At 43.2% G+C, this 21,687-nt stretch overlaps 1 protein-coding gene across 10 annotated transcripts in view; it reads left to right on the top strand.

Annotated features, from left to right (window-relative positions):
* HECTD4 (HECT domain E3 ubiquitin protein ligase 4) overlaps positions 1-21,687 on the top strand; it is a 189,407-nt gene that overhangs the window by 94,079 nt on the left and 73,641 nt on the right. For 6 of the 10 annotated variants that reach the window (XM_027043888.2, XM_053206224.1, XM_053206223.1 and 3 more), the window contains 14 exons: positions 5,108-5,340; positions 5,716-5,861; positions 7,413-7,483; positions 8,334-8,439; positions 9,020-9,140; positions 9,841-9,969; positions 11,896-12,020; positions 13,502-13,655; positions 14,172-14,272; positions 15,930-16,128; positions 18,209-18,355; positions 19,471-19,575; positions 20,682-20,845; positions 21,414-21,647. In XM_027043888.2, the coding sequence (XP_026899689.1) occupies positions 5,108-5,340; positions 5,716-5,861; positions 7,413-7,483; positions 8,334-8,439; positions 9,020-9,140; positions 9,841-9,969; positions 11,896-12,020; positions 13,502-13,655; positions 14,172-14,272; positions 15,930-16,128; positions 18,209-18,355; positions 19,471-19,575; positions 20,682-20,845; positions 21,414-21,647 (2,035 nt within the window). The remainder of the gene's footprint in view (positions 1-5,107; positions 5,341-5,715; positions 5,862-7,412; positions 7,484-8,333; positions 8,440-9,019; positions 9,141-9,840; positions 9,970-11,895; positions 12,021-13,501; positions 13,656-14,171; positions 14,273-15,929; positions 16,129-18,208; positions 18,356-19,470; positions 19,576-20,681; positions 20,846-21,413; positions 21,648-21,687) is intronic. The other 4 variants (XM_027043891.2, XM_053206226.1, XM_027043892.2 and 1 more) reach the window with 3 other exon arrangements.

The following is a 21,687-nucleotide window of genomic DNA, read 5'->3' as shown; positions in this document are numbered from 1 at the left end:
CCCACTTTGAACTTAGAAACCTGACCTCCTTGCTGCCTGGTTGGTTTGTGATTAAATAAATCTGTAAATAGAGGATTTGAGCTAGTCCCATAGACTTAAAAAAATTTTTTTTTAATGTTTATTTTTGAGAGAGAGAGAGAGACCGAGCATGAGTGGGGTGGGGCAGAAAGAGAGGGAAACACAGAATCTGAAGTGGGCTTCAGGCTCTGAGCTGTCAGCACAAAGCCCAATGTGGGGCTCGAACCCACAAACCGCGAGATCATGACCTGAGCCAAAAGATGGATGCTTAACCGATTGAACCACCCGGGCGCCCCAGTCCATAGAGTTCTTTAGAGCAAACTGTTACATCACTCTGAAATTGTCACAACCGTGGTGCGAAAAATGATGATTTGTACTTGCCGTGGGTTATTTGGTGTTCTAATGTTTTACACTGATAACTTATTTATAAATAAACTTATAATTAGATGGAATTAAGTATGTATTGTTAATATTAACTTAAAAGCGAGTGGCTTCAAGGTCAGTTACAGTGGTATAGAAGAGCACATCTTCCCCCCTTACAGTAACGGTGAAAGGGACATAATTACCAAAAGCAACTATTTCTAGGCTCTGGAAACTGACCAAAGGCATACACCAAATTGAGAAGTGAATCCTCATAAAACCACTGAACTTTGGGTAAGAGAAGCGGAAGTCTGTGGTATTCTCAGCTGGGATGGAAGCTCCCGTCCTCCACTGTAATTTCGGTCAGTGCAGTGACCCCCACCCCCCCAGGGTGTGGCGGGTCATGTCAGTGACCCCACCGGCATGGGGCAGATCATGTCAACCGGCAGCTTTGCTGCCGGAGGAGGCTGACTCGATTTGGAGCAGAGCGTGGAAAAAACTCCTGCCCAACCCCGGTGTCAGTAACAATACTCGTCTGTGTGGCACGCCAGCTGAGAAGACCAGTGGCTTAGCTGGCCTGAGGTTGTGGTTTTGATGAGGGCGAGCAGAGAGCCAGCGGACTAGCCAGAGATGAGCTCCTGAGATCCGGGTCGGGAGAAAGCTGCACGGGGCCTTGGTAAGCTCCCTGCACATCTGCATAGAAGAAGTTGGAGAGGACCCAGCGTGTTCACACAGGCCTGGCCGAGCACGAGCCTGTATATACCTGTGACGATGTGAGGGGGCCCGACAGAAATCCAGGGCAGAACCGAAAGCTGTATGAGCCTTGACGTGCTCCCCCCAAAAGAGAGACCCAGCCAGGGTGGCTGACTTACTGGCTCAAGGTGTTTGAGCACAACCTTTGACTCAGACTAGGTGACCCCTAGGAAAGCAGGCTTAAAAGTAAAAACAATAATGAGAGTAAACAGGTGAAAGAAGGTAAAAACGTAGAAACGAGAATTAAAAAAAAACCCAAACCAAACAAATTAGTAGCTACACACTGCAGACACAACTCAGAAGTGGGACTTAGCAGATAAAGACTAGAGTAGCCTTTCATACATATACTGAAAGATCTAAAGGAAACCCTGTGGAAAAAGATGACTTAAGAATAGAGAATGTCCACAAATAATGTTTGAAAAAAGAACCAGTTGGAAATTCTGGATTTGAACAGTTCAGTGACTGAAGAGAGAAAAAATCATTAAGAGGGCTCAGCAGCAGGCTTGAGATGGTGGGAAAAATAAATCCGCAACTTGGACCTAGCTGGATAGAGTCTTCCTATTTGAAGGACGGAAAAGGACACTTCTGGGGACTACTGGTCAGGTATTTTATAGAATGTCCTTCGGTTTGGGTTCATCTGATGTTTTCTCATTTTTTTTTTTTTTAAGTTTACTTTGAGAGCACGTGCATGTGAGCAGGGAAGGGGCAGAGAGAGAGAGAGAGAGGTGGGCGGGGGGAGGCAGGGAGAGAGAGAATCCCAAGCAGGCTCCATGCTGTCCGTACAGAGCCCCAGGTGGGGCTTGATCAGCGAACCTCGAGATCATGAACTGAGCAGAAACCCGAGTCAAAGGCTGAATGGACTGAGCCACCCAGGTGCCCTGACGTTTTCTCATTGGAACTGAGGTTTTAGAGAGGAATTCCAGAGGTGAAGTGCTTTTCTCATTACATCCTATCACAGGGTTCATAATGTCAACAGGATTTATTATTATTAACCATGTTAAAATTGATCAGTTGGTTTAAATGCCAGCTTTCTTCACTGCAAAGTTTCTATTTTTCCCTTTCCAGTTAGAAGCCGGTCATTAAGCCCACACTTACGGGAAGAGGAATTAGGTTCCACTTCCTGAAAGGAAAAGCATCAAAGATGGGCACCTGCGTGGCTCGGTTGGTTGGTTGTCTGACTCTTGGTTTCAGTTCAGGTCATGATCTCACAGTTGATGAGTTCAAGACCCAAGTGGGGCTCTGCAAGGAGCCTGCTTGGGATTCTGTCTCTGCATCTCTGCCTGCCCCTCCCCGACTTGGGCCCGCTTTCTCCCCAAATAAATAAACATTAAAAAAAAAATCAGAATTTGTGGACATATGTTAATTATGTTAATTACCACAGTAATTAATACTTTGAGGAAGGTGATACTTTGAGGCTCTGCAGTTATCTAATCAGAGTTTTTATTCTTGAGATAGTTTTGGTAATTTGTGTCTTTCTAGAATTTGTGCATTTCATCTAGGTTTAAATTTTTTTTTAAATGTTTATTTTTGAGAGAGAGAGAGAGAGACAGATTGTGAGTGGGGGATGGTCAAAGAGAGAGGGAGACACAGAATCTGAGGCGGGCTCCAGGCTTGAGTTGTCAGCACAGAACCCGATGTGGGGCTTGAACTCAGAAACAGTGAGATCAGACCTGAGCCGAAGTTGGATGCTCAACCAACTGAGCCACCCAGGTGCCCCTAGGTTTGATTTTTTTTTAAATGTTTTTATTTTTGAGAGACAGAGCATGAGTGGTGGAGGGGCATAGAGAGAGGGAGAGAGACAGAATCTGAAGCAGACTCCAGGTTCCGAGCTGGCAGCATAGAGCCCGATGCGGAGCTCGAACCCACAAACTGTGAGATCATGACCTGAGCCAAAGATGCTTAACTGACTGAGCCCCCCAGGTGCCCCTAAGTTTTCTTACTGTTGGCGTAAAGTTGATCATACTATTTCCTTAGAATTAATTTTCATAGTCAGTAGTAATTTTTCTACTTATGTTCCTGCTTCCGGTATGTGTGTAAATTTACTAAAAATCATTGAATTATGCACTTAAAATGGGAGAATTTTATGGTATGTAAATTGTATCTGGATAAAGCTATTGGGGGATAAAGAAACAGCAAAAAGAAGAAAAAAGTCAACTATATATCAGTGCCTCCCTAATGATTCTCTCCAAGCCTCTTGCTTGGAGATTTCTCTCTAGACTATATATTCACCTCCACTTGCATATCTGATCGATATCTTCAGCTTGTCAAAAACAGACTTACTGGCTTTCCCCTTCTCCAGATCTATACCTGCTGAATCCCCCGTGTGCTAGTAGAGGGATCACTGTGGCTTCATACGCTGAGCCCACAAATTTAGGGTCATCTAAGACTTTTTTTTGACACCTCATATCCAAATGGACATCAGCAAATCCTGTCCGGTCCTACCTTCAAGAGGTATCCCAAATCCAACCATTTTGCACTACCCGGGCTACACTACCTCTTGCCTAGGCATTGGTTTTACTTTGCCAGATTCTCATAGTGGCCCGCTCACTGGTCTTCCTGCTTCTTCCACGGTTGCCCTCCGCCCCTGTAGGCTCCTTTCCGCCCGGCAACCAGTCTCAGTGTCAGGAGTCAGGTCTGTCCCTCCTCTGCTCAGACTCCTCCACCGGCTTCCCATCTAACTCAGCGTAAAAATCAAAGACCTTATTTATTTGGGTAGGTCCCAGAGGCTGGCTTTCTGAAAGTCTTTGGTGAGGACGAGTAGTATTAACCCGAATTCTATTGTCCTAAAAGCAAAGGGACTCAAAGACATAAAAGAGAACTGGCCCTCCAGTTAATATACAATTGAAAAGTTTAGTTTTGGCCAAGTTTACCTTCTCTTTGGTTTTCCTTGAGTCCTTCCTCATAGTCCCCAGTGCCCACCATCCTTTAGCGACTCCAAGGTCCCCCTACCCAGGCCTGCCTCTCCCAGATTGCTGCTTTCCTGTTCCTGGTAGGCAATTAATTTCAGCTGCTTTAAGGGGGAAAAGCAGGGTTGGTTTTTTTTGTTTTGTTCTGTTTTTCACTCTGCCTGTTTAGATTACTTTCACATCCATTTCCTGAATGGCTGTGACCGTCCATGGGCTGTTTATTATTATGTAAGAGGATGCTTGTGAATGCTCACAGTTGAACTGATGGCTCTCTAGGTTGTGGTGACTGAGATAAAAATGTTGAGGTACCATGGGAGGAGATGTTTGTGGACCTGGGAGTGGGGATGCGGTGGGGGTGGTGTTCCATCACAGAGAAGTCATAGAAGGTAGATTTTACTAGATTGGTTGCAGCATGGCCTCTGAGCGGAAATGACCTGAATGCAAATCCCAGCTCTACACTTAGTATCTGTGTGACCCAGGGCGAGTTACTTAACCTCTCTGACCTTGATTGACTCCTCTACAAAACAGGGCTAAAATAGTCTAAGTTTTATAACGGTATTGTAAGGTAATGCATGTAAAACATTTAGCCTGTTGTCCGGCATATAGAAAGGGCTCTCTAAGTGGTTAGTCACTTCTGCCCTTTAAAAATGGGGATTTCCTAGGGGCGCCTGGGTGGCTCAGTCAGTTAAGCGTCTGACTTCGGCTCAGGCCATGATCTCACAGTTTGTGAGCTCGAGTTCTGCGTCGGGCTCTGTGCTGACCGCTCGGAGCCTGGAGCCTGCTTCAAATTCTGTGTCTACCCCTCTCTCTGCCCTTCCCATGCTCTGTCTCTTGTCTTTTAACAATAAATAAACGTTAATTTTTTTTAAAAAAATGGGGATTTCCTAGCACTTTCATTTTCACCCCAGCACTCTGTGGCAGGGAAAAGGATTCTCCAGAGGTAGTAGAAGAGATGGGAGCCAAGATCCTCTGTCCTAGTATGTGTGTTCCTTTTGTAAGTCAGAGTTCTGCTCCTTGGAGGCCACCCATGGAGATGCCTTTCCTCACTGAGTTTCTTTTTCATTTTCTAGAAGAGGCTATAACCACGAATGAGGTTATAAACCAGTTACTGCACCATGTGGGTGCGATGTGCATACACCAACTCAATCTTCTTGCCACCAACCCCAATCTTCCAATCACAAGTGTCTTGGGCAAGCAGCATCCAATCGAAGCCCACCATCTTAGCAGTATTTGTGACATTATGGAGAAGGCCATGGTTAACGGAGATACTTGTATCATACGCTGTATTCTCGTTGTCTTTCAGGTAAATGCACCGTTTCAACATAAGATACTAGAGAAAAAGAAACACAAAACTTGTTTTCAGCCAGCTAATTGCCACCAAAAGAGAAATTTAATAACATTCCCGTCTTGCATCATAACCACACTCTAATCCTGTAATTAGGAATGATAATCATATTCGTTGCACTGCAGTTAATGGAGTATGGCTATATGTAGCTCACTGCAATTAATAGATGTAAAATATTTACTATAATTACACTATTACACAATAGAAGAGTGTGGTTAAAAATCCACCTGGATGTCTGTTCATAAGAATATCTACTATGTGCTTTTTTTCATAGGGATAATTTTATCCTTAGTAGAATAAGCATTTTTAGATACACCCCTTATGTTTCCGTAGGTGGTATTTAAATTTTTCTTCAGCCCACAAACTGAAAGAAACCGAGACATCATTCGACGGTCTGGATTGCTGCTTTGGCAGTTGTTGATGGCACCAAAAGATCAAATTTGCCCTGAAATTCAGAAGGAAGTCTGTCTTGCCATCAGGTAATCAGATGATTTTCTTCATGCTTTCTGCAAAATGCGTCTCCTGTGCCACCCTATACCCTCTGTACTCTACTGGCTGGTGGCCTGGAAGCCTCTGACCTCATCCCATAGTCAGGGCCTCGTGCACAGGGGATGATTTGGCCAGAGAGGTCTTGTGGCCCCACTCCCAGAGGCCCCAAGCCACATAACTATGTGTCCTCATCTTACCTTTCGGATTTTAAAAGAAAGAAAAAAAATTTTTAGCTCTTTAATTGGGTATTTTGATGGTTTGCAAGTGAAGGTTCCTGTCATGTGTGGAGAGAGTGTCACAAAGTGACTAAGAAGCCAGGCTTTGGGCAGCCGGCAGACCTGGGTTCTAGTCCTTGCTCTGCCACTTACTAGCTCGGTTTGAGGTTTCCTTTTCCTTAGCTATAAAATGGGCATAAAAATAACACCTACTATGAGAGTTTGTGAGAGCTTAGTAAAATGCAAAGTACCTTTTAAATTCTGCTTAAAACCTAACATCTTGTTAGAGAAGAGGGCAGAATATATGGGCCATTTTCTGTTTGTTATTATTTAATAATATTGTTTAATATTTAATATTGTTTTCCGAGTGCAATGAACTGTTATCCAGGAATATAGTTTTAATGTGACCAAGTATAATTTAGTGACCAAGGGACAACTGAATGCTTGGTCTGCAAGAACTGTGTGACAGGGGTGAGCAGAGAGGGAGGGGATTTTTTTCCTTCCATAGTTGATTATGCTTTGGGTATCTTTTCTAATTTATTTATTTTTAAGTTTTGTTTTTTTTTTTTTTTTAACGTATGTTTATTTTTGAGAGCGAGCATACGCGCGCATGCTTGAGTGGGGCAGAGAGAGAGAGGGAGACACAGAATCCAAAGTGGGCTCCAGGCTCTGAGCTGTCAGCACAGAGCCTGACGCGGGGCCTGAACTCACAAACCACGAGATCATGACCTGAGCTGAAGTCAGATGCCCCTGTTTCTAATTTAAATCTAGTGTCATGAGGAAACTTCTGGAGGTGATGGCTGTGTTCTGACTATGGTGATGGCTTCATGGGTATACCCATATGTCAAAACTTGTCATATTGTACACTTGAAAAATGTTCACTTTATTGTGTGGAAACCTCACAGAAAAAAAAAAAATTCTGGCACCACTTGTGATGCTCCTCTTGCCCATTTGGAAAAGCTGAGATTTAGAAATGCCACTTCCCAAATGTGCTTTTGGGCACAGTCTGCGAATATCTACCTGGCCCGGCTACACTGACTTTTTTACAGCTCAGTTCTCTCTTACCAGTTCCATATCCAGCCTCAGACAAGTTCTCATTCTGGAAACTCGCAGGAGGAGAGGGAGCCTGTTGGTTGCTGATCAGGGAGGTGAATGGACTGTATCATGATGTTGAATTTAGGTTCAGCCACTTTGTTAGTCATGAAACTTCCCTCAGAGTTTCATGTAATCACTGGCATCTTTAATATAAGTGCAAATTAAAATATCTAGAGTTTGGATTTTCTAGAATATTTGTTGAGAAGCTTTTTGACTTTTCTGTCATTTCAGCTCTGGCTTAAATATCTTGTACCCAGGTGAAACCGAAATCAATAACTTACTTAAGCTGGTCTTAACGGAAGGTGAGAATTATCCCTGACTTCTTCTGGAACAGCCATCCCTTTTTTTGTCCGCGAGGAACCAACTGGATTATTATGATAATAGACCTTTCTTGTTTGTTAGTATTTGTTAGTATTTGTTTTTCAAAGTTCACTTTTGAGAGAGAGACAGAATGCGAACGGGGGCGGGGGGCAGAGAGAGCGAGACCCAGAATCTGAAGCAGGCTCCAGGCTCTGAGCTGTCAGCACAGAGCCTGATGCGGGACTCGAACCCACAAATTGTGAGATCGTGACCTGAGCCAAAGTTGGATGCTTAATCGACTGAGCCACCCAGGCGCCCCGTGTTAATTTTTTTTAATGTATCTGCACGTACACCAGTGCTTCAACTAGATTGAGAGGAGAAACCCTGTTCTGTGTATCTTCAAACTTTATCAACCTTTTTCTATCCATGCCGCTTAGCAGAAGGTGCCTGATAGTAGAGGTTTAATGTGCATTACAGATAATGACTTCTTAGGGGTTGCCAAGTCCGTTTGTTTCCTCCATACATTAAAACCCAACTTTTAAAGTTAGATCGAACAACTACAGCAAAGCTCACCCTGTCAGAGACACTCTGTGTTTATAAGCAGCGTGCATTTAAGGAATTAGAAATCCCACTGTGTGACATATGAAGAGGCAAACTACAGCTAGATAAGGATGTGCTGGTTGAAAGAAGTGCTTGGTTGTGAGGTTGTTTTTGCTGCTGCTCTTTGTGAGAGTACGTGTGCCTGGCGCCCCCACATCGTCAACAGTGTGCTCATTTGAAAACTTGTTTTAATAGCCTCAGTTTCCTAAGTGTAATCACCAGGGTCGTTCACGGAGCTCTGTTCTGTGTCAGGAGAGAGAAACAGCGGCCTCTCCCAGCTGCGGGATGTGATCTTAACCAATTTAGCTGAACAGCTTCAAAACAACCGATTTGGCAGCGAGGAGGATGAGCATTACAGGTGACCCCAGTCACGCTGTTGACTGATAGCCTTCTCTTTGTGTTTTTCTCAGTAACTAATTTACATTAAATGCGTTTGAGCAACGTAAGTCTCCTATAATATCTAATATGATAATTAGCATGTTAAGTTGAAATCACAGATCAGTCAAAAGATCATATATCCCACACTTGCCCTAAAAGGCGATGATAGCATTTTTCAGTTTTCTCAGCAAAGTACTCAGTGGAAAGAATGGATGGAACTTATTTAAACATCTTGGTGAAGGGTGCCACCCAACTCAGTGGGCTATGGGAGAGGGCCAGGGTGAGGGTGTGGGTGAGAGCTGGGAAGGGGAGGAAGGTGTTGGTTTTCTTTGCCGTTTACAAAAGTACTCAGACTACGTCCTTGGTTACCATTTTGTTTCTTAAGTTGGATTTAGATAGTACACCTAGTTGTTAGCATTGTTGCTGAGGAAGATGATATACTTACAGAGCCAGTGAATTTTGTATCTCCTGTTTGTCATCTCATTCCAATTGTGTAAAGTTTATCCTTTTATTATTAAACCATACGTATCTTATTGTTACATTTTTCCTGCATTTTAAAGACTAAATGATGAACTTTTACACTACATTCTGAAGATTGTTGTACGGGAATCCTGTATCTTAATCACCAAGTGCCAAACTGTCTCTAAAGAGGATTTTCAAAAACTCCTTTCGACTGTGCCTGTAAGTAAAAATGTGTTTAATGAAGCCAAATGGTATCAAGTGTCCCTGTTTTCATGTTACTGTATTGAGGTGTGTGTGTGTGTGTGTGTGTGTGCGCGCGCGTGTATGTGTGTATACACACTGATGTAATGCACTCTCCAAGGCAGTCTTAATTGACGGAGTCAGTGGGTGACTGTGTTTGTCCTGGAAAGACAGAACCAAACAAACCCACTTGGATCGCTTTCTCTAAGATTTTATTCCTCTTGCTTTTAAATGTCTTGATGCAGTGAATTGTTTGACTGAATTTGGATGTTTTCGTTTTGTTTACATAGTGAGGATTGTCCTCCCTGTTAATTGTTAATGTGGTATCGTTTTCTAAAACGTCACCGTTCCCCCAGAGACTAGAAAGAACCTAGAGATTCTTTCAAGGTTCTGGTGGACTCTCTTCTAGTGGAAATTCATGAGAGGGGGAGAGGGTGGGAGAAATTCAAGTAAGTATCTGAGTGACTAGTGCGAATTAGGCAGCAGAAGGCAGAAAGGTAAATGTGTCAAATGACATATCAAAAGTCATGTGGAAATAAGTCACCTGAGAAACTAACCTGGTCTGTTTTCTGTACTTTCTCTTCTGCTTCCCTTGTCCAACCCTTATAAACATGAGGATTACATGAAGCCTTTTTGCTGTAAGGTGTAGATCATTTAAATGCCCTTATTTGTATTAAAGGCTGCATCCTCCTGCCTGCGCTATCTGATGGCAGTTCAGAACCACCTTCTCAGTAACACTATTTTGATTAAACCCGATGAGAACGAGGACAGTGACAGCTCCTTGCAGGGAGAGACATTGAAGGTACAGGTAAACACCAAGCTTTCTTCTAACGATGCTTTCTACCCAGTGTGTAAAGTGCAGCTCAGCTGGCTAACTCTGTGTATTACGATGTCACATTTCACCATGTGGCTATATTGTTGTGAGAGGTAATATTAGGTCACTCATCTCATAGGTTCTTATGTCCTTGCACAGTGGTTACCATATTTGTGACACTCTCATAACGTGTCTCCATGTGCTCATGTCACTCTTCTGTCACTCTTCTTGTGCCTTGTTTATTTCATCCTTTTTTAAAGGACTATAAAGTATTGCGCTTACAAGTGATCTCATACACATCTGAAATCTATGTATATAGAGATAAAATAATCTAACATTTGAAATAATTTTGACTTTGTGGCTGGTTTATTACATTCTCTCCATTCAAATAACTTAAAAAGGTGGTAATTTTCTCACAACCTTTATATTGAATAATTTCTAAACCTACGGTTCATTTCATTCTCTGTAATTATTTTTAAGTTAGCTTCTATGTAAACTCAATAATTTGTTCCCACATGGCAATTTATAGCAATCCAAAGATTTTTTTTTTATAGCAGTGGTGGTTATAATTTTGACAGATGCTGGAGGCTGTTGCTTGCATTGTTGTTTAGAATTTCTTCTTTGTGAGAGAATTAGAGAAATCAATAAGAACTTGGTTCTTCTCTAAAGTGTTGACTGAAACACACTGAGAAATTTACCGAGGAAGCGATAGAGATAAAAGCCATTATGCTTCGCCCTTTTCTTACTGCTTTATGCACTGATACTCTAAAACCCATACACTTGTTAATTCTTGAGTTGATCTCACTTTAAAATCAGTTTTTAAATAGGCAAAAATGCAGGAATTAATCATTTAAATTGCTGATACTGTTGATTAACTTCTCTTGCCTTAGTTTCTCAGTGAAAAAGGACACTAAGTCTCCCTTGCAAGGTTCTGTGAGGCTCAGAGGAGGCATGCTAACCGCATGCACTGTGCGGCCACAGGGGGCGCCGTCAGCACATGGCAGCTGATGGGATCCGTGGGACTTAAACCATGGTTTAGCCTGTCAGTTCAGAATTCCTTTTCTCTTCATGATAAAAACATCTTAATCATTGCAAAGAAGGCCCCAGAAAAGTCCCAACAATGGAAGCAAGTGTTTTCTATTTGAAAGGCTAAATTCTGTAAATTCTTTAATTAGTCCACGGAGAGAAATACTCTTGGTAAAGGCAGAAGAGGCAGAGTTATCCAGTATCTCTGGGAAAAATTAAAAACCCAGATTTCACCTAGAAGGTTAGGTTGGTTGTATTTTTTCTTAACAGAAAATAATTGTAAGCTTAAACACTTGTGTGATTTTAACGAGTGCTTTTTAACACACGATTTAGGATTTGTATGCCCATGAACTCTCTAATAGTTAATTTTAATGTTCGATAGCCTGTAACTGCCTGCTACTTCAATTGAATTTTTAACTTGCCTGTTTTCAAGTGTGATGGTTTACAACATTAAGTAAAAAGGTCACTTGTACTGTTTCAGAATGTTGTGTTTTTGTCTCATTTTATTCACCGCCTCTACATGCGCCTTTTACTGTTCTGTTTTTCTCTTTAGCTGCCCTCATACCACCCAAGGCAATCTTCCACCTGGACAGTTTCTGGGCTGGCCACCGGGAGCTCTCTTGTGCTGGAGGGGATGGGAGAAATGCCTTTTCTCCCAGGGACTCGGTGTGCTCCCCGTGAAATACTGCGTATTTCTGTCAGCACTCCAGACCTTAGCCTCCCAAATCAAATTGCTACTTGCCATCCTAGCGGAACTTCCTGCTTTGGGCTGATTCTGGCCACCTCATTATTTCGTTTGGAAATGCATCATTAAATACATCGTTTCGTGTTGTCGTTGTGAGTGTATGTTCATCCCAAAGCCTAAAAAATAATATTGTGGTATTTTCTACCTAGGAGCTAAAGGTCAGTATTTTGGCTCTTGCCACCCAAATCCTGACTGGATGTGATGAAGTGTTGGAAATGCTACAGCAGGTCACAACTGCCCTCATAAATAGTGACCTAGCTGACCGTGAGCAGAGGTGAGGAAATGGGTCGTGAGCTGTGGCCTGCTGCCCTTCAGGAAGCAGAATTGCTTATGAAAGCAAAATCTCTTAGAACAGAACATCAAATGTTCATTTAATATAGAGGGATTTTTGTGAGACTAGGTTGAAACGGCAACTGTTGTCAATGCCAAGTGCAATCGAATTCTTTAATGGTGCTTTTAGGTGAGACTGGGCCGCCAGCCAGAGTCTGAGGGGGCGGCGAGGCTCTGGTGCACAGCCTCCCCGCCGACATTCGGGTCTGCCACCATCATCGCCCCCAAACTGGCCTTTCCTTCCATCATCTAGCTCAGCAGCACATGCACTTGGTGTCCTCGTGATAAGTACTTTAGACAGGCAGGTGACTTAGTGACACAGAGGATTAACTGCCATGCGAAAGATGACGCTGACATAATGTCTTAAAATTTTACTGTAATTTTACTTCTTCAAGTATAGGAGTGACCTCTGTAGAGGGTAATCTTCTCTCTCCCAGTAATAAAGCTCTTTCTTAGCCCTCCCCATGAAAATTTCTGCTAATGGTTTGCCATTGCATCTGTGTGTGATAATGATTTTAATGTTAGAGATGCTGATCCAAAACAACCCCGCAGTGTAATTTTTCCTCTGGTAACCCTGTCTGTCCCCATGTCCCTTGTTTCCTGCCCATTCCCAGAGAGTAGGGGGCCACATTGGAACTGGGGGCAGTATAACCCAGATCGGCATTGCACAAGGGCTTGTTAAGTCCTATGGGGCCCATCGCTGGGGCTTGTGGTACAGATTTGGCCTCCCCACCCCCCACCTGCCCCCTGCCTGCCAGGGAGGAGAGATAGTCTGAGAGCCTGGGAGATGGGAGGTCTGTTTCTTGTTCCAACCCCAGTACCCTAAGTAGCCTCAGAGAATTTCTATAACCCACGTCTTTCTTTGGGTGAGTCACATACCTTAATTCTTCTGGCAGAGGATTGGGATATCAAGAATGTGATTTTAGGTAATCATTTTACAATATATACATCTATCAAATAATTGTTATATACCTTAAATTTATACACTGTTCTGTCTCAGTAAAATGGGGGGATGTGATTTTAAAGACAAAAGAAAAATCTGTGTTGTAGCTAGTTACTTTCTCTCTGTCGGAGACTGCATACAGCACAGCGATCTAAAGTTCCAGTGCCAAGGGAACTCTGCCTGTGGTAACTACCTAGAGTAGCCGTCTGCATGTTAGAACCCACTGATAAAGTGCTTCCGAGGTGCTATGATACGTGCCGTGTCAACTCGGGTTGACAGTGACATCTCTTACTTGGTTTCTGGTCTCTCCCTCTCCCTCAGTGGTAGAAGGTGGGAGATTTGTGGACCGAACTGCTGTAGCCAGAAGTGCTTAAGCAGTTCAAGGAAATGCAGTTTAAGAGAATTTGTCAGATAAAGAGGACGGTTGCTTCTTCACGTGATTAGGAATTGCTTAAGCCATTGTTTTCTTGAACTTTTTGTAGGTTAAAAGGCTTGGAACAAGTTACTAAGGCTACTATGCTTGGTCACCTTCTTCCAGTGTTACTGACTTCCCTGATGCATCCAAATTTACAGACTCTGACCATGGCCGATGCCCTGATGCCTCAGCTGGTCCAGTTGGTACTCTATACCAGTCAGGTACGGTCCCTGGGGTGCCAAAGTGAGCTGCTCTTCGGCCCGCCCACCTCTCACGTTGCGGCTGTGTGCATTTACTGAAGGCAGAGTAAACATGGCCATGTCCTTCAGAAGTCAAGGGAAATAATAGTGGAATGAAGGAAAACATAGTAAAAAAGAAACCGAAATATTAAGGGGAAACGTTTTGTTTGACTAAATTACTTACTGCGATCTTCTAGCAAGTGTTGATCGCTGGTCAGCTGTGAAAATGCTAATCTGCAATGCTACTGAGAGCCTACCATTGTATTCAGCCTCCTGAGGCCTTGCGGGCTATCGGTGACTGATAGAAAGGATATGTGCCATGACAGCATTAAATAAAATGATGTTAAGTGGTCTAAGTTGCAAAGCATTTCTTCGTGAAGGAGGACAGACTAGGATTGTAAAAAGATGACTTAAGTGAGAATTCTAAATTTGGCTGTAGTACCATCCAGATAACTGACAGTAAGCACTTTAAGACATGATGATGGTTTTGTGTTTCAGACGGCTTTGCTGCTTAAAACCCAGTGTCCAGTTTTTGCCGAGGTGGGCTGTTCCCCATGTGGTGCATCAGACCAGAAGGGCAGGCTGTTCCCCGATCAGAGGTGAAAGATGCTGCTTCCTTGCTGGAACCCCTGCCTTGTTTTCTTCTGGTGAAAGCCTCGTTCTCCTTTTACGACACTGAATTCTAGCAAGGATTCTGTAACTGGGAAAAGAGACTTTAGGGTCACGTTTTCCAGATAATTCTAGAATTGCTTTATAGATTTATAGGATCAGGTGAGAATAAATTCCCCACAGATCAAGAGATTAAAGATTGACAGGCTCTCCTATACCAACGATGGCGATGTAAAATACTATGACTTTGGCAAATAGGTTGACAGTTTCTTAAAAAGTTAAGTGTATACCTGCCACATGACCTAGCTATTCCACCTCTAGGTATTTACACAAGAAAAAGGAAAGCATAGCTTCTTACAAAGACTTGTATATGAAGGTTCATAACAGCCTTACTTGGAGGAGCCCAACATAAGAAACAACCCTAATGTCTATCAACGGGGGAAGGGGTAAATGAGTTGCAGAGTATTAGAACATTCCTACGACGGAATCCTACCCAGCAATAAAAATGAATGAATGGTTGATACATGCGACAATAGGAACGACTTTCAGAATCCTTATGCTGCGCAAAAGAAGCCAGATCCCCTCAAAAAGAACATGCTATATGATTCCCTAGATAGGAAACTATAGAAGATGTAAACTCATTTCTAGTGATAGAAAGCAAAAAATGATTGCCTGGATTACCAAGCGAAGGAAGGCAACTTCACTAGTATATACCTATGTCCAAACTTACCAAGTTGTACACTTTAAATATGGGCAGTTGATTACGTGTCAGTTACATCTATCAGAGCAGTCTTCAACAATGCCAATCAGAAAGGGGCGGCTTTGCAGGTTTCTCTAGAAGAGCGTGGTATCCAATGCAGCTTTGCGTAGTGACGCAACTTTGCCCCCATGCTGTCCAGGATCATCAGCCATAGCCACACGCTGTTCATGATGACTTGTGGTGTCGCTCATGTGATCAAGAAACTGAATCTTAAATTGTTTTCAGTTCAGATTCTGTCTACCTGGCCACACTTGACTCCGTGGCCACCACATTGCTAGTGCAGAGCTGAAAGAAGAGTGTTAATTTCACAAAAGCCAAGTATTATAGGTCTTAGGAGTTTGTATACCACAGTCTTGGGCTGCAAAGCCCTCGAGGGTTTAATTATAGTAGACAAGAGGACTTTGAAGGCATTCTTCTTTAGCAAAAATTAAAGTAAAAAGTCAGGTAGACTCATGGAGTTTTCAACAATTGACATTTAGATATCAACAAAAGGAACCTTGATAGGATACTAATCCTGTGGGATTTGGAAAGTGACCAATCTTAAGGGTCCTTTATAGCATCTTTTTTTTGTTTGTTTGTTTTGTTTTTGTTTTTAGTAACTCGAGAGTTGGTGAGGTCCTCTCCTGGGCTCTCCTCCTTGAAAAGAGAGGGGGGAAATGCAAGTATCTTCTCTAGCGACAACAACAAAAGAGCCTTAAACATAGGAGCTTTTACAGTGCTTCTGATCGCCACTGATACCTAGCATTTAAAAGCTCTGAGGTTGTCAGACTGCATGATGTGGAAAAGGAAAGCGACATTTCTTAACCTTTTGTATTTTACCATGTGTACCTCTTCTTTTTCCTCTCCCCGCTGCTAAGCTAAGTCACTTTCTCTGTGTCTGGTTTTAGGATGCTGGAAGAGAAGGAAGAGCCAGGCTTTCTCACTGGTTTAAAGATTCCTGCTCCGTGGGCTGCTGGAAAGACCGTGGAAACCGTCCACCCTGTCAGAGACAACTATAAATTTAAAGAAACTGTCCACATCCCAGGAGCTCGCTGCTTGTACCTTAGATTTGATAGTAGATGTTCTTCACAGTATGACTATGACAAAGTAAGCAAGACTGGCTTAGTATTGGTTCCACCGCCAATAGGCTGGTTTCTTAGATGCTTCTTATTTTTCTTTGCTTCTGGTCACCATTCCCGACTTATTTCTGTCTGCAGATGTCTCTTTGGAAAACTTTAAGATACGCCTTGAAGGGTAGTGGTTGGGGAAATAACCAGCATGTCTGTGTTCGAAGAACAGCGTTTTCACAACATGTTGAAAGTGCACTTTCGTAAGCTTTTCAGAGTTTAGATCTGAGAGTCAAAGGAAGTTTTCCTTTGCTTATTGCTTACCTACTGCCTTCCTCCGGTGCTCGGAATTCCTGTGGACAGGTGATTTGCATTCGTCTAGAAAGATCGTACTGCCCCATTCTGGGGCTTCTCACGTATTCTTTGGGAGAAGATGGCCTTTTAGAAGAGTTTCAGATGTGCTAGGATCTGTTTTCTTTTTATTATTTGTTCTTTGTTGTCAGTACCTCAGGGCCCACATAGATTTTGAGGAAGAGTAGTTTTTGATGTGTAGTGGCTTGATAATTTTAAGTGGAAGGAAACATTTGAGGGGTTGAAGTGTTTTCTTCTGTTTATGTTGTTGTGTTGCAAACCATCATGTTGAACTTCTGAGGAAAGAGGAATGTGACTGTGACGTGTAACCTCCTAAAAGAACAACTGCAGGATTATCTACTAGCTTTGTACATACGCAGGACTATTTTTATGTAGTTGTATGTAGATTGTTAGCTCCTCTGTAGAGTGTTAGGGTGAAAGGTCTTAAATCCTTCCAGGGGAGATTTTTAGGTTAAATAATAAAGGACTTCTTAACTGTATGTATTCTGAGGTGGTGAAACCCATCACTGAGCAAATGATAGGGTCCCCTTCCCCCTTATCTTTTAGGATAGTGAAAACTGTCAGGTGTCGGGAGGGGCTTAAGATTTGTCTCCAAAACTCAGGTTAGCTAGAAGCAGGAGAATTTAGAAAATGGTCTTTCATGGGCCTTTCAAAAAAGAAACGTCTTGCCATCGGCCTGCCCCACTTCATGGCTCCTGACATCAGCTACCCCCATTTCCTAGATTCAGCTGATAGGACTATTGAAAATAGAAATGGAGAGGTTGCCATATCAGTCGGTGTCATTTTGTTTCTCCTTTAAAACCAGTGATTTGCATCCTCTGACCTACGCTAACCAACACCTGCGGTAGACGTTTAGCGTTAAATGTGGAGGCACAGGGAGGCTTCCTACACAGATAAAAGGAACATTTACTTTTCCAGTGGTCCCTGGTTGGTATCAGCAAAAGGTCCAAAAGGGTAAGAAAGCACAACATGATAAGTGTCAGGGGCTAAAAATGTAGCCTCTAGATCCAAACCGAGCTCTCCTGTGCAGTCAGAGGTGGTCAGAGTGCACATGAGAAGACAGGAGTTGGAGTTTACGGAAACCAGAGCTTCATTCTTCCCGCGGAAGTATTTGAATGCCAAGGGACCTCTAAATATCTCTCCTGTGTATTAGAAAGTTGGTTAATTGCATATACATGAATAACCTTTATTGTGGAAAAGTACTGATCCATGAAAACTGACCCAAGAAGCAGCAGCACCTTTTCTGGCCTAAATTTATGTCATTTTCTTTTTACCCCATTAAGCAACATTCAAAGGATGTATGGCTTATTTTCAATTTGTTGCGTTTTTAAAAATCCTCATTCATTGAGTTTTTGGGTTTTGTGTTGTTTTTTGTTTTTTTGCCTTTATTTTGTTGTGTTAGATATCACCGTCTTTCCATCTGTATTTGCTCACTTTATTAATTTGGGGGAAGACTTCAGGGGGCAAACTGTACCAGTTATTAATGAGTTATACGTCATTACTTAGCATTACAATAACTACTTAACAATATGTGTAATAGCTGAGTAGACCTATGTTAATGTGAGGTCCCCAGGCAGTTAAATTGTGGTAATACCTGTTGCATCCAAACTAGTATCAGTTATACCTTAAAAAATCAGGGAATATTCTTCCTGTAATGACATCAGTGCCTGGTTATGAATGTATTTTTAAACAAACATTTTTTTGCAGCCTTTTTATTTGTAGATGTTGTTTTTGTTTTTCTTTTACAGTCTAACAGTATATTTTCTGTTTTGAAGTTGGTGATATATGCGGGGCCTAACACAAACAGTAGGAAGGTTGCTGAGTATGGAGGCAACACACTGGGATATGGCAGCCGTAGTGTCTTAGGAACTGGCTGGCCCAAAGACTTGGTGAAGGTATGGTATCCAGTCAGATTCACTTCCTCGAAAAGAAAACTGAACTCCCGTTCCTTCCAGGCCCGAGTATTAACTCTAATTCCAGGGGGAAAAAAAAAAAAAAAAGGTCTGTGGGTGCTTTTGTTGAGCTGGAGCCATCTTGCCAGGTCTGTGAACTCACTGCCTCATTCAGAATGACCCGCCTTGTAGGGCATTGTCAGACCCCTGTCGGCTCCAGAACTGGCATCCATTCCCCAGGTTACTCCAGGGACTGAGGTGCCCACGGCATTTCCTTCCCTGTCCATTAGATGAAGGCCTGCTAGTTCTTTCAGCTTGCTTGTCTGCACTCTCCCGTGATGGGCACCCTAGGTTAAAAGTGTGGAATCCGTGTTTTCGAATGAATTTGGGCCTTTGGAGCAACAGTAATGATCCTTCTCAGATGGATGAGATTCCAGTCATGCTTTGTAATCTGGGCCCTGGAACTACAACAGATCTACCTAGGCTATGCATATGAACTGAAATGCCCACTAAAACCTGAAAACCTCTCCAAAGTCTGTTCTGGAAGCTTGTATCTCGTGTGCGTTACCTACCCTCTTTAATTCAGCGGTAGAGAGCAAGTTATGTCCAGGGGGTGTAGTTTGGATGCATCCAAATCTGCATCGGCACGACACTTTTAATCGTTCTCTCATTTCCTATGTTTTGTTCATTACTCGTGGTGTTGGTTCCGCAATACAGAGCAAGGTCTCGCAGCACTCTGTTCTTCAAGATCCAGGCCGTTTGCCTGCCTTCCCGGCACAAGTGAGGTGGTGGGGAGGGGGGAGGGCAGAAAGAATAGAAGTCGGAGGAATCGATTGAAATTATGGTCAAGATTTAATCTATACTCCGATCCTGCTATTGGGTGATCGTGGCCCGTTTCCCAGATGCCTCGTCCCCAGACTACCTGGTCAGGAGAGACCCCCCGGAAGGCTGGTGTCCAGAGGAGAGAGGGGATGGAGTTTGAGTCAAACATGCGATTGAGAAAAGGAGTGAATTATTGCTGTGGCCCTTTTGAAAGTAAATCTCTGAAATTCATTGCTCTCTTTAAAATCATGTGTCTTTTTTTTTTAAAGTGTATTTTCCCCCCCTTAAATTTTAAGGTGGAAGGAGATACAGTCACCTTCTCCTTTGAAATGAGAAGTGGCCGTGAACACAACACTCCCGATAAAGCTATGTGGGGCTTTGCTTGCACAGTTCGCGCTCAGGTACTGGAACCTAACCACCGCTGTGGGCATAATGTACTTTCTCCTGTGTGCCTTGCTTACAGACGTCATATTTGCCCGGAGACCGGGCAAAATATGAGCTACTGTTTCATCCATCTCTTCCATTTGGCAGTAGTAGACTACTTTCATAAGTAGTAGTTTTGTGGACTGAAACTAGCTGTGACCTAAAATCCGTTTAGCGGCACAGAAAGAACCCACTGCTAGGGGCTCCATCTTCAAAGCCTGGAGAGGTAATCTGCCTCTAGCATCTTTCCATAGGTGAGGAAGACCCGAACACCTAACAGAAGTAAGCATTGGGATTCCGGGTTTTTAGAGTGGTAGGATCAGATTTTCATTCTATTCTCAAAGGCTCCGTCTCTGCTTAATTGGGTATGTTATACTCTGTATATGGTCCACTGAAACCCTGTATGCAGGTTCAGTCTACTCCTTTTAGTGCCAGATAGTTACTTCCCTCCCCGTGAATCTATGTGAATTCTTGTCCCAGCCGGAAAAAAAATGAGAGAGTGGTAGGAGCTCTACTAGCCCCTTGAGTTGCTTGATTTGTAAAACCTACTTTGGACTTGGAGATTGCTTAAGTTTCACCAAGCTAACACACTCTAGAGCGGAAGTACCTGCTAGAATGGAAGCTCCGTGAGGGCAGGAATCTTTGTTCTCTGCTGTATTGCAAGGGCCTAGAACAATGACTGGTACACAGTAGGTACTCAGATATTTGTTGAATGAACTCAGTATGAGAATTGACAACGTCTTGGTTCGAGCACAGGATGGAAGTGACCCAACGAAGTAGTGATTTATACCTGGATAGGCACAGCAGAGAGGAATCGACCCAAAGAATCTTGCATGTGATTTGTGCTCTCTCTAATATGGAGTCTTACCAGCTCTTCTCTCTCCAGAATTGTGTTCAGCCTTCACTCTGTGCCACCATCTTTCTGCTCATGGTGTTGGGTGCTGTGCCTGTGTCCCATAGCCATAATACTCGACGCTGCTCTGTGAGCCCCTGTGGTTGGGGACCCGTGCAGCGCGGTGCACACGGGTCGAAGTGCTCCACCGTGCACGCTGACCAGTGTGGTCTGCCCCTGTCTGCGTTGCAGGAGTCGTCGGAGGATGTGTCCGGAGGCCTGCCCTTTCTGGTAGACCTGGCTCTAGGTCTGTCCGTGTTAGCCTGCTCCATGTTGAGAATCCTGTACAATGGACCAGAAATCACCAAAGAAGAAGAAGCCTGTCAGGAACTATTGCGGTCCAAACTTTTACAAAGGTAAAAGGCTCCGATAGGGCTAGTTTTGCTCACAAAGGCGGAAGAACTTCGTATGGCAAACTACTTTGAGTCCGTTTCCCAGCTCATTGTGCATATTGCCTGACAATCCCGAGGGTGTCACTGTCGTTAAGAAAGAAGACGACAAGTGCCTTTTGGCCCTTACTTTACTAAATTTGAAATTACAGCCTTGAACTGCAGAAGCTTTTCTCCAACCCAAATAGTGCATAATTAAATTAAAGGATCCCCTAAAGGATGAGTAGATGAGTGATAAAGCAAACATATCAAAATGTTTATTCTAGAATCTAGGCGGCGGGTATATGGGTGTTAACCTTGGAATGCTTTCAACTTTGCTATATATACTTAAAAGTTTTCATAATAAAATGTTGGGGAGAAGGTAAATTCCCAAAGATGTGATTTCATATAATGCTCATTTTCCTTAGCTTCTGGGGAAGGCTTGATGAATACCTAACATATAATGTGATCCTTCAGATGTTTGGTATATCTGCAAACTTTAAGTAGCTCTTTTCAGATGGAAGAGGAGTGAAGATCCTCTTTTCTGTCTGTTCAGGTGCCAGTGGCAGGTGGAGGCCAATGGCGTGATCTCACCTGCCCTTACTCCAAGCCCATCTCCACTGCCACTGACCATTGAAGAAGACAGAGAATTCACCTACCCCTCTGACGTCCTTGTGCCTCCTGTTGGAAACTACTTTGACCTGCCCCGGATCAGGCTGCCTCCAGGAATCATGATAAAGCTCAGGGAAATTTCTGGGCGTGCTAGACCTCAATTCAGACCAAGTATAAAGTATGTTGCTAAACGGTGCTCTGCTTTTCCCATTGGAAAA

The sequence above is a fragment of the Acinonyx jubatus genome, chromosome D3, assembly GCF_027475565.1.
Source record: "Acinonyx jubatus isolate Ajub_Pintada_27869175 chromosome D3, VMU_Ajub_asm_v1.0, whole genome shotgun sequence".
NCBI classification, from domain to species: domain Eukaryota; kingdom Metazoa; phylum Chordata; class Mammalia; order Carnivora; family Felidae; genus Acinonyx; species Acinonyx jubatus.
This window is presented reverse-complemented; position numbering and strand designations above follow the sequence as displayed.